General features: G+C 39.8%; 2 protein-coding genes across 2 annotated transcripts in view; both read left to right on the top strand.

Moving 5' to 3' along the window:
- Positions 1–12,534, top strand: part of ANXA13 (annexin A13) — a 194,937-nt gene that overhangs the window by 123,517 nt on the left and 58,886 nt on the right. The window lies entirely within an intron of this gene.
- ATAD2 (ATPase family AAA domain containing 2) overlaps positions 1–12,534 on the top strand; it is a 40,119-nt gene that overhangs the window by 6,128 nt on the left and 21,457 nt on the right. The window contains exons 2-13 of the mRNA XM_071738309.1: positions 242–384; positions 888–934; positions 2,076–2,229; positions 3,238–3,334; positions 4,430–4,502; positions 7,486–7,593; positions 8,073–8,181; positions 9,141–9,269; positions 10,037–10,145; positions 10,363–10,478; positions 11,116–11,290; positions 11,973–12,061. Coding sequence (XP_071594410.1) covers positions 242–384; positions 888–934; positions 2,076–2,229; positions 3,238–3,334; positions 4,430–4,502; positions 7,486–7,593; positions 8,073–8,181; positions 9,141–9,269; positions 10,037–10,145; positions 10,363–10,478; positions 11,116–11,290; positions 11,973–12,061 — 1,349 coding nt within the window. The remainder of the gene's footprint in view (positions 1–241; positions 385–887; positions 935–2,075; positions 2,230–3,237; positions 3,335–4,429; positions 4,503–7,485; positions 7,594–8,072; positions 8,182–9,140; positions 9,270–10,036; positions 10,146–10,362; positions 10,479–11,115; positions 11,291–11,972; positions 12,062–12,534) is intronic.

The following is a 12,534-nucleotide window of genomic DNA, read 5'->3' as shown; positions in this document are numbered from 1 at the left end:
TAATAATTTTTTCAAAGGATATTAAGCTGAAGTTTTCCACAAGAAAGGCATGGTGGAGAGAAACTTTAGCTTTGAAAGCTGCAGGGATTTTTTTGGAGAGCTGCTTTTTGGTGCAGAATTGGTTCAAGACCTACCTGTGATTAGTTACACTACTATCAAGTCAGGAGACTTACAGAAGAAACTTTCCCTAAAAAGAAGAAACTTTCAGATAAATATATTCTCCGCTTCCTTCTTTCCCTAGGAATTTTCCTCTGGCAAAATTGAATGCTTCAATGGACACTGTTTAAGATCAATGAGAAAAAACATGCCTCCCTGCTCAGACTCTAGCTTTGATAAAAGCATGGAAATACTAAGTGAAAACGTCAATCAGAGGCATTTTACAAGGTACTGTATTTCTAGATGTCCAATCTCTGTTCAGTTCACAGAATTAAAAGGGAAAAATGGAATCATGCACTATAAGTCATGTCATGATAAATCTACAGGTAAAAATCTGCAGGGAAATGTCAGAATCTTAAAACGAGAATCATTCTTCTTAGTGAAAGTCATCTTCATGTAAAAGAACTGTGTGTCTTTTCCAAACTCCTTTGAGATCTGTCTTCCACTTTGATGACTGAAATGTTTTTTGCACAACTGAGCCTTCAAGATTAGCAGGTTAGGAAATCAGTGTCCTTGTAGAACTGGCTGCAGATGGTACACAGGCAGACTTGGGATCTGAATCCTCCGTGTGGTCCATAGACTTTTCTTTGCATGATGTGTAGTACTGGATTATAAATTTGGTCAGGTTTTCTAGTCTTGATGGGGAACAATATGATACAATATTTCTGCACGATAATTCTAATACAAAAACTTTTTCTCCTTTCTCTCCCCTGTCTTCTTTCTTAATGTAGGCAGTTGGCAAAGCCAAAATCAGACCAAAAAAAGGAAGAATATAAAGGTAAGTAGTGGTAACTCCATAGGATTCCTTTTGAGCCTGGTTTCTAAAAAGGATTGCATTTGGCAACTGTCTACTTCACTTGGCCTCAAAACCTTCTGAATTCATCAACCAAAATCCTCTGAAGTCGAGAAAATAGGTATCTCAAAACCAGTGAATTTCCTGTGAGTTTTATGAGAAGTAGTAGGTGCAAACAGAGGATATGCTATTAACTGTTTTCAGGCTTGGGGGGAACACTGCATGAATTGCAGCCTGCCCTTAGGCACTAGAGAATCTGTTCCTTAGCTATGGTTTCTTTGTGACATGGATTTTCTGGAGCCTGCGGGACACAAGTTAATTGAAAATCATTCTTGCAAGGAGGAGGGAGTATTGCAGTATAACAATATCTGTGAGCTAAAAGGCAACTGAATCGTGAAACCCACAAACCCACTGACGTGGGGAAGGTGTCAGAGCTCAGAGATGTACCCTGGAACTGGATTGCTGTGCTGAAGACACAGGCAGGCCTGCTCTAGTGAGGCTGGGAAAATCCATTATTTCCAGGCAGTGTCCTTCCAGGCAGGGGCTGAGCATGGGAAGGGGCCTGAAGCCCACTTTGTGTGTAGTGCTTCAAGTTCTGATTGTGCACTGCTTCCTCACTGACCCCTCTGAACTGTTCCAATAATGTGGCAAAGGATGCTGTGTGGTAAATAATGGGTAAATCCATTTTCAAAGCAGGCAAGTGTTTGAGTTCTTTGGTATTTGGGATATATCTAGGGACACTTCTTACCATCTAGAGCTTTTGTCTGGTGGTCTAGTTTTATATGCATGGAGTAAAAGCAGAGAGGTATTTTTTGTTTTCGCTTTCCCCAAAACAAATAACTAGGCTAAACTTGCCCCTGCATGGAAAAAAAAGTGTGTTTGTTTTTCATCAGGTTGACTTTTCAGTCTGTTTCAAACTTGGCTGTACAAGTCATGCTTTTAAATATGTAGTTTAAACAGAAATAATTTAAGTTTAATGCTGTTGTCATCACAATGATTCCTGATTAAATTTAAAAAAAAAAATCAATCTGCTGCAATTTTTTTTACATTCGACTTGCACAGTGGTGAAATAAGAGGGGTAACATATTTTCTGTCTCAAAATATTTTATCCATTAATGCATTTTAGTTACCAGAACACTGAAGACCAGAGCTGACACAAAAGCTACAGAACAAGTCCATGAAGAAAATGGGGATCTGGAGGTTCGTCGAAGCTGCAGGCTTCGACAGAGTCGTTACACAACTACAAACCAATCTGTTTTGTTTGACAAACTTATAACAAAGTAAGTGTCTTTCATCATCTTGCAAAGCTACTAAAATGAGCCTTGTTAGCAAGCCTTTGTGCTGTGCCATAGTATTGGCCACAGACTTCCTCCTCCTTTTGAGAACAGAAAAAGGTATTGTTACTTCTGGCAGCAAGCTCTAGATAAGATTCAGTGGTTAGGCTGAGACTTCTCTGCATGCCCCTGTGTATTCAATATATCCCTGTGATAACTGCTGGGCTGCATTTTTTATATATGGACTGGGTGGGTTTATTTGTTGTTTTGTGAACCAAAGCAATTGCTTTACCTTGTGAATTTAGTAGATTGAAATTGCCCAATGAATCAGTTTTCTCAGCTTCAAAAGTGTCTTCATTTTTAATGACCTTTTCCTCCCTGCTTATGAAGTTTTTTTCTAACACTTGGTTAAGATACTGAGAGAAGTTGTGTACAGCCAAAGTGAATTAGTCCTAGTGTTTCTGCATCTGTCCATGGCTTAGTTCTCTTTGTGAAGCCAAATAAATTGACATTGTTTAAATTGACATGCTTATGAAGTCTAACAGCAGAAGGATGTTTTCTTCCAGCATACATAGTCACAGAAACCAACACAAACTGAGATTACAATTAAGGGAAGAATAAGCAATGTGTTGTCAAAGGATGGTTCTGAACTAAAAATGTCTTAATGCTATCATAGAGAGCAACTTCAGTGGCATAAAAACTGCCATAGTTTATTTCTGTATTTTTACTAGGATCTTCAGAATTATTTTTTTCCTACTGAAAGAGATATTGGTTTTTTCACTGTGTTGAGAGGAAAATATACGCCTGAAAACAGTGTATGTGTGCAGATCCTCAAACACTTGTTCCTAAATTTCTCTCGAAAAAGTAGCCTTTGACCTAATTTTATGTAGTGTTTAAAAACATGGCTAAGTTTCAATGACTCTTACTTTGTACATCCTGATACATATTGGTTTAAATGTGAGTTTTTTTATACTTGCCTATCTTTGCTCTTACACGTCAACTTTTTTATCACAGTACTGCAGAAGCAGTCTTGCAGAAAATGGATGACATGGAGAAGATGCGTAGAAGGCGAATGATGGAAGACCTTGGGGTGTTCCATGATGCAGAAGAAGTACATACTAATTTACCTTTTCTTTACAAGTAGTGTATTTCCCATTGGGGAAATTATGTTATTATATGTAATTATGTTAATTTAGCTAAAACAACTTCTTCCAAAGAGTAGGGTAGTAGTGTACCTTCTTCAGGAGGCATGAAATAGTGATATGCTGAAATCACACTGAATTGCCTGATGGTTTTTGAATGGAGACTGATTGCAAAGACCTGTTTCAGGGCTTGGGTTTTCACACCTTAGTAAATACTGAATTAATTGGTGTCTTTTTTTATATTTGTTCTTGTGCCAGTCTTGCCCCTAGGTTATCCTGCTTTGGCAGGGGGGTTGGACTGGGAGATCTCTAGAGGTCTCTTCCAACCCTTAACATTCTATGATTCTCTTTGGCCCTTCACAACTACAGCAACTACATTTCCAGGAAAGGGGCATCCACAACTTCTCTGAGAAACCTGTTGCAGCATCTCTTCACCCTCACAGTGAAGAATTTCTTCTGAATATCTAATATAAATCTACCTTCTTGCAGCTTAAAACCATTCTTTCTGTGATTCTTCTGCTGTCCTTTTGAATGACAGACATTTCATTTTTTAAACATAGAATCATAGAATTGGCTGGGTTGGAAGGGACCTCAGAGATCATCAAGTCCAACCCTTGACCCACCGGTGCGGTTGCCAGACCATGGCACTGAGTGCCACATCCAGTCTCTTTTTAATGAAGGCAGAATTGTCCATAGTGCTTTGCATGACATCGCTCAAGTGCCCTTATGAATTTTTTTGTCTGCTAGAAATTTCTTTTTCCTGGCTTTTTTCTAAACTGTATTTTACAGCAGAAATTCTTGTTTGAGGCTCTAAACAACCTCATCTAGTTGAAGGTGTCCCTGCTCATTGCAGGGGGGTTGGGCTAGATGACCTTTAAAGGTCTCTTCCAACTCAAACCCTTTGAATTCCCAGTGCTGGAAGGATGATTCTATTCTCTCCTCCTGTACCTGAATTCACTCTTTTGTTTGTATGGCGTGCCCTTATAATGTTACTATAAAGGTATCAAATATGTCCATGTCAGGTTTTCTGCATATTTTTGACTTATCTTTCTTCTTTTAATTAGGAAAACCTCAATATGTATTCCCGAGGACAGAAAGAAATCCAAAGAGCTGATGAAGAAATAGCTGATAATCAAGGTAGAATTGTAGATTAGTTCTGGTTTAAATTTTCTTCACTGTACTCAAACCAAAAGCTTCATCTTAAGCGAACAGCTGAAACGAGCTGAACCACTGGGATTTTTTCATCTGTTAAAAAAAAAATCCGTATTGCTATTGACATGTCAAGCCATCATTGTGGGCGCTGGGGCTGTACTGTAGTGAGCTTAGAACAGGTATTTAGGGAAAATAAAAACATTTACAAGAGAAGAGGCAACAGGTGGGTGTGGTATTATTCTGAATGAGAGTGATCTTTAAGGTTTTTAGTAGAATGATAGTCATGACTAAAGCAGTCAGTCCAGGCATCCTTGTAGGAGCTTTCTGGATGGAAGCAGAACATGATGAGACAGTACATAAGGACAGAAAAGGACGTGGCTGTAGTTGAACGGATCTGTTAGGTTTTGTGAGAGGCCTTCTCTGCCCTCCCATGACAGAGCTCAGAGAGGGAGTGGCAGGAGGGGAAGCCTAAATAATACCTGATTGGGCTGTTCCCAGACCCATCAGCCCATCCAAGTCCTATCTGTGTAAGTCCAGAGGAGCACAGGTCTGAACAATGGCAGGTGAGGATCCTAAGCAGAGGAACAGCCACCTTGACTGTCCCCCTCTCAGAACTATCTCAGCAGAGCCACCAACCCGTGTCCAGACAGGAGACCCACCTGGATGAGTCAGTGGGGGCAGCTCTCCAGATAAATCACCTTTCTGACCAAGGAGTGTACTGCCTAGGGGTGGGATGTACTTTGGGGTGCAGGGGAAAAGCAGTTCCCAGGGGACAAGGAAAGGGTTTAGGTGATTTTGGGAGGAACAAGAGTGAGAATAGAGAGAGGCAAGGGGTTTTCAGGCCCAGTCAAATGGTAAATGTAAATGGTTTGTTGGTCAGTATGTTTGACTATGCCCTGCACCTGATCCCCAGTCTGACCACCTGACCTTGAGCAGATGATTTATGCAATGCCCAGTGAGGGCAATATTTTGTACATGCTACATAGACTGTAAGACTTGACCACTGACAATGGAGACCTACATAAAGGAAAAGTTCAAGCTAGATATTTAGGTGTTAATGAGCACTGCTATGACCTTGTTCCTAATCATGACCAGGCCAGAGAACAGTCTGTGGCCTGTTGTCAGGACTCTTACTGATTCAGACCTACCTTGTGGCTCTGTCATGGTTTAACACTGGCCCGGCAATTAAACCGAGTAACAGATGCTCTCTATTAATCTCTCTCTCCTCCCTGATAAGAAAGGAGAGAGAATAAGGGAGAGAGACTTATGGGTTGGAAACTAAACTACACAACTTCAATAAAACAGTAATGATAAGTAGGAAAAAATTACTAAATATATACAAATATACAAGAAAAGGGATACCACATTCCTCCCCCCTTTCCCCCAATAGCTCCCACGTCACCACTGAGGCTGCAGGGCAGCTCTGGGAAAATCCAGGCTGGACTCCTGGAGTCGGCAGCAGTTGGGAACTGGAGGCAGGAACACACAGATAAGGGCTGGCACGGATCAGGACCACAGGCAGACAAACGGACGGGATCCTTCCAGGATGCCGGGTGAAGGAAGGGCAGGCAGCCGGAAGCTGGAAATCTGGCTTGGCCCTCGTGATCCCTCAAATTTATACTGAGGATGACGTATATGGGATGGAATACTCTGTTTGGTCAATTCTGGCATCTATCTTGTCTGTTCCTCCCCAAAGGAGGGATGCAGGTGGGACCTCTTTGTCCTCCTGGAGGGTAAATTGTTTTCCTCAGAGCTGAGCAGTGTCCTTGGCTCTGCACACCAGTCTCTAGCAGTAACTATAAACATCGAGTGTTATCAGTCCTAGAAACACACACTGTCTGAGAAACTTATTGTTAATTTCAGCAACTACTTACAAGAGACCTAGCTAAAAGCAAAAGTTCAAGACAGAAAATCACCCTTATCCTGGCCCAAACCGGGACAGGCTCCCAGATGCACACCTTGATGATCAGACCTCCCTGTAGAGCAGTGAGAAAGCACTTGGAACCACAGGAGGAAGCCAGCAAGAGACTAACCTGAAGAAAACAAGGCAGGGCAAGGCATTAAGAAATGAAACATGATCAGCTGTGTCAAGGGCCTTTGACTGGTAAGGGAGGGGGACACCTGACTTGTAGTTTAAAGATCTCCTTAGGAGATTATCAACTCAAGGCTTTCATAAGAGCAGCTTTAATACAAGGCATGGGCAGTCAAGAGGGAGGAACTCTGGCTTGTTTCAAGTGTGTGGACCTCAGAGTGTTGGGCAGAAGAGAAACATGGAAAGTAATTGTGACTGGTATGTTGCATGGGAAATTTGAATATGGGGCAGTTAATTTGTGATCAAAGGGAAAAAAGGAATTTTAAATTAGGAAAATACTAAAATAGACTTTTATATTGAAAAGTGTGCCAGGAAGGAGTGGAGAAAGTGTGTCAGGGTTGGTCTACTGAAGACAAATGGGGCAAGAGGAAGGACTAGAAGAGCGAAAAAGCAGAGAAATTTGTGCCAAGGAGTGCTGGAGTACCAAGATGGACTGGGGGTAGTAATGATGCCAAAATCATGTTTCAGTTTTCCATGTTCTGTCTGTATAATTTGTGGAACTTACCTTGCATTCAGAAAACATGGAACTTGAAACACCTTCTCAGAATGACAAATTACTTTCTAAAATAGTGGTTTTCTAGAGGGAGCAGCACCTTAGGTAAGCAAGATGACAGAAATGTTACTCAGACTGATGAGAAGTCATGCAGTGATTTCAGGAAGGACACAACAGCATTATTGTGTCTGCTTCTCAGTGTTTTGTAATTTCTGGAATGTGTCTTGCATAAACTGGTCTTAATGTTTTGCAGGTTTCCATCATGTCACTGATGCGAAGCTAATTGTAAAACCTATAGGCATCTGTGTAGTGCATTTGGAATTTAATGTACTTTGCAACAGTATTTAATGTTCAGAGTTTAATGTTATGTCTCTGTACTGTAGTTTCGTCAGAAGAAAGTGAAGAGAAAGATGATGATGGTGAAGACACTCGGAAGCGCTATGACTTCCGGCAGAGGAAAACTGTTCAGCGCTATCAGGCTCCACTGGAAAGTAGGTTTCATGCAGTTTCTCTCAAGAGCTAACTTCTTGCCTGTCAGTAAGCCTATTATTTGAATGAAAACAGATATACCCACCCAACTTCTATTTAAATTTCTTACCTTCATTCTGCAGGTAAATGTTATTAAATGCATGTATTCATTGCACATGCTATTTCCTTGCCTTTTGATATACTTGTTGTTTTTCAGTAAAAAAAGAAAAAACTGTATCCTTGCAAGAATAGTAATTAAACAGACATGATAATCTTGCTCTTGTGATTTCAGCTCTCCCTAAAATGTAGGTGTGTGTTTCTCCACTGCTACTGTGTACTGTTAAAAAAAAAAAAAATCCTCCCTGCCACCTCCCCAGTCACATGAAACTTCTCCTGAAATTAGAGATGGGTGAAATGCAGCCCGCTTTCTGCCTCTTCCACTCTCTTGCTTTCTCTTCTACACATTTGTGTGTGACATTGTTTGAAACTCTGCTTTCAACAGAACCAAGACAACGTAAGATGTTTTTTTCGAGTCAGTCTTCACCTGTCAGACAGAGATACCCATTCAGAAGTGCTCAGCCACAAGACACTTGCTGCAAAAGAACTAACAGGTTGGTGTATGGTTAGTGATAGTTCTTATTTATCACTAGTTCTGTCACTCACATCACTGAACAATGCTTTCAAGTTTGGTTGTGGGGTTTTTGTGTGTTTTGGTGGTAATTACAGATTAATAGTATGATCCTTGCTGTGGTACTCTGAGTCTTTTATTAGCCATGAGACTTTTTAAAATGCCATATTTGTGGTCACTGATAGGTGATCATGGAGCTTGTGGCTGAGACTGTATAGCTGAAATTCTTTTCTTCTGGAACTGAAGCAGAATCTCCCTCTGAAAAATCTTAAGATTCTTTAATCTTTGTAGGATACTGATGATTTTCTTAAAACTGAACATAACTGAGGTAGAGGGAAAGCATCTATGGAAGCTTTAGTGAAATTTTAATATTTTTTTTAACACTCAACTATGGATTTGGTTTTGTCTTTGTAACCAGTTAATGTTTCTGTATGAAACTATCCTTAAATAAGATATATGCTAAATGAAATTATAAATCATAAATTGCAGTAGTAACGACATAGGGGTTTTGGCTCCTGTAAGCAGTTAAGAGCCTGGAGAGTTCCATCTATTCCTAGGTATAAGCATTCTGTTTAGCATCCTTGAAAGCAGTAGGAATTTTCAAGTCAAATTTGCTTATAAGTTTATGTTTTACAGAGTGGATACATAATGTGAAGTGAAATGGGATTTGTGTGTGTGGTGGAAACAATGAGTAATTTGTTTATGTAATCCCTTTGCAAAGCAGTTTAATCATTTTACTTTCCTAAGAAAAATGAAATCCTACTGAACGCCAGGAAAATCATGTAATGTATTTTGGAATCAGGTTCATAAGGAGTACAGTGATCTGGAAACTTCATATATCTCCAAGTAAATTCTGAGATAGAATCCACTTAAATTTTGGTATTTTTATCTTTCTTATTCTGTACTTTTAATTTTTTTACTTGTTTGTTTAAATGTTTGCAGACGGAGACATGCAGTCCACAACAGTGATTCCACATCCACATCCTCATCCTCATCCTCATCGTCCTCATCTGATGATGATGAAGAGCATTTTGAGAGGCATAGGAAGCACAGCCATAACAGAGAGTTAAGGTTAATGTAATGGAGAACAGGGGAGGGGGGAATCCACCTGGGAGGAGTTGGCATCTGCCTGACTAAAGTGTTGTCCTCTTAATCTTGTACAACTTCTGAATTCTGGCAATAGTTAGTCCTGTCTGTTGTACCAGCAACTTTAACTGGACTCTCTAAAACTGTATTTTTAACATTTATTTTTTTAATAAGTCATGTCAATGCAATTTTTTAGTGTTGAATCCTACTTCTTGTGTGCTTTACAGCTGTTTATTCAGAAACAAAACCATCATAACACAAAATGTTATCAACAGAGGAAATTAAGGAGGTTCTGTTACTAAATAGATGCTTTATTTTAATAGCAATCTCATGAAAAAGTTTTCAGCCCAATGTTGTTCAAATGTGTTCTTGGTACATGCATCCCAAAGTCCTTGGGAAGGACTGGTGGTGGTGGGCAGCCTTTATCATGCTAATGAAATAAGCATCTCCTTGGACTCTTAAGTTTTTGGATGTAGAAGCAAAAAAGTATTTGAAAGATGCCAGTGTGGTTTTTGAGGCATGAATATTCCCAAGTGCTATTATAAGTTGCTAATATAATTAACTTAGCAAACGTCTTGACCATTTTCCTTCCATTTTTTTGTGGACATGAAATGTAAAACCATCAGAAGGAATATTTAACAATTCAGGAAGTTTCTAACGTCTTGTGAATTTACTTGTCATCATTATAAATGCAAAAATCTTGTAGCTGCATCTTAAGTTAGAAAGCACCTTTCTTTTTGTCTCTAATTCAGGTGTCTTCCACTAAACTTTCGGAAAGATGAGTTGAAGGGCATTCACAAGGATCGCTTGAAAATCGGAGCAAGTCTGGCTGATGTTGATCCCCTACAAATAGATAGCTCAGTAAGTATTTTGTGCCAGTGAAATATTTCCAGTGTTTATGAAAGCTTTCAGTAATATGCTGTCTACATCCACCTCCCTTGGTTTCCATTTTTCTCTCCAGCAATATGAAAATTGCTCAGAACATTTCCTTTGTGCTGATGTGGAATTTTGGATGCACCTTTACCCAGGTTGCAGCTTTCCTTTAACTTTAAATATGTTCTGTTCAATTTGGTTTTAGGTACGTTTTGATGGTGTGGGTGGTCTTTCTGACCACATTTCAGCTCTAAAAGAGATGGTTGTTTTTCCACTGCTTTACCCAGAAGTCTTTGAGAGACTCAAAATTCAACCTCCAAGGTAACAGACATTGTATAAAATGATAAATTCTAATTCAGTCCTTTTCAGGAGAATATTCAGCCAAGGTATCCATAGGTTTTCATGCTCTTAGAGATATAATTGTTAGCTCTACATACTGGTAACCAAAGCTCAGTCAAGGTATATTGAAATAGGACTTCAAATTCTGTGCTTTCAGTAATTTTAAAAGTATAGTAATACTGAAAAGAAAATCTTTCCATGTTTTGCTGCTTTCTACCATTGAATTGATTTTTGAAACAGCAGCTTTCATAGTTAATGGCTATGTTTATTTGGAAATGCAGAATACTCTTCCCAGCTTTAGAATTCTTCTTCCTTTTCCATTAGCAGTTGGTGGGAGACCAAATTAGAGTTTGGGAGACCAAAGCCAGTAATTTTAAAGCTTTTCTAAGGGAGAATGAGATGCTTTGCTCTCAAATCTTGCTTTTTGTGAAAACAGAAATGACTGTGCAGTGAATCACTGAAGTCAGACCTGGCAATTCCTGTTAGCCCAGCCTCAGATTCTGCACTGAAGTTTGCCCTTGTCTGGCTCCTCAGTGCTGTGCTGTGTTCTAGGGATGGCAATAGGTACTTTTCCGTGATGTTTTTCTTATGTGCATCTTTTTTGTCTCTTTAATTGCAGAGGCTGTCTCTTCTATGGTCCACCAGGGACTGGCAAAACACTTGTTGCTCGTGCACTTGCCAATGAGTGCAGCCAAGGTGATAGGAGAATAGCTTTTTTTATGAGAAAAGGTGCTGACTGCCTGAGTAAATGGGTGGGAGAATCTGAACGACAGCTTCGTTTATTATTTGATCAGGTAAGGTTGAACTGTGCTGTGTGTTCTGTCTGAGTTGTAACTGTCATTTTTTCTGATCACTATTTTTAAGGAGAACTCACTCTTGTGTTTTCTCAGTTCTTTCCACTGGCATACAATTGTCTGTGTTTTCCTTTTTCAGTGGGCTTTCTAGGAGCTTGAAATCTTGGGATATATTGGGGAAAATTAATAAAACAAACAAGAAAACATTGCAAAGCAACTTCCCCCACCTCAAAAAACAAAACAAACAAGCCAAAACTAATAAGCCCACCAAAAGAACTGAAAAAAACAGGCACAACAAAGGCACAAAGGGTGGTTGCAAGAGTCAAGAGGTGTTGGTTTTAGATGAGAGGGAAACAGATGCAGACTGAAAGTCTGGTAATTGAAGTTCATAACAGAATTGTTGCTTCCAAAACCTGTGATTGAATTAAGTCCCAGCTCTGCTCTTGTTGGTTGCCAAAGAGCTGTACAAAGAACTGGTATGATTTGCTCCCTGTTACCTGTCTCTGTTTGTTGACACAGGCTGCTGTCTTCTCCTAGTTGTGTCACTGACTCCACTAGCTCCAATAGTACTAGCCTAAAAGATATATTTTCAGTGACTTTTCAACCCTAACCTTTCTCATTCTTTTTCTCTTTAAAATTGTGCTGGTTTAATCCTGTCAGTATTCCTGTGTTTTCATTCTAGGCCTACCAGATGCGACCTTCAATAATTTTCTTTGATGAGATAGATGGGCTGGCACCTGTGCGGTCCAGTAAACAAGACCAAACTCATAGGTAGTACTTCTTTTTGTATCTATTTTATCTGCTTGATCTTTGTGAAAAGAAGACCACAATCTATTTAATTTTATATGACCATTTCTCCTGGACACTAGTAATACAGTGCTGCTAAACTTAAGATGATTTTTTTTTTTATAATTGAAAAAAAATCACTAAGCTTGATAACAGCACAAGGCCTGTGTTGCCTTACCTATTTCTTTTTGGTTTAAAATGCGTCCTTAGTCAGCGTTGGAGAGGTTGACACCACTGAAGGGAGAGTCACTCTCCAGGGTGACTTAGACTGGAGAAGTGAGCTAACAGGAACTTTATGAAATTCAGTGTGGAGAAGTGCAGAGTCTTGCACCTGGGAGCACAGAACTCAGGAGTGCAGCTCAGACTGGGATCCACTTGGGTAGAGAGAAGCCTTTTGGAAAGGGAGCTGGGGGTCTTGGTGGACCACAGACTCAGCATGAGTGAACAGTGTGCAGCAG

The sequence above is a fragment of the Heliangelus exortis genome, chromosome 2 (genome assembly GCF_036169615.1).
Source record: "Heliangelus exortis chromosome 2, bHelExo1.hap1, whole genome shotgun sequence".
NCBI lineage: Eukaryota > Metazoa > Chordata > Aves > Apodiformes > Trochilidae > Heliangelus > Heliangelus exortis.
The sequence above is the reverse complement of the archived record's forward strand: the minus strand, read 5'-3'. Positions and strand labels throughout refer to the sequence as shown.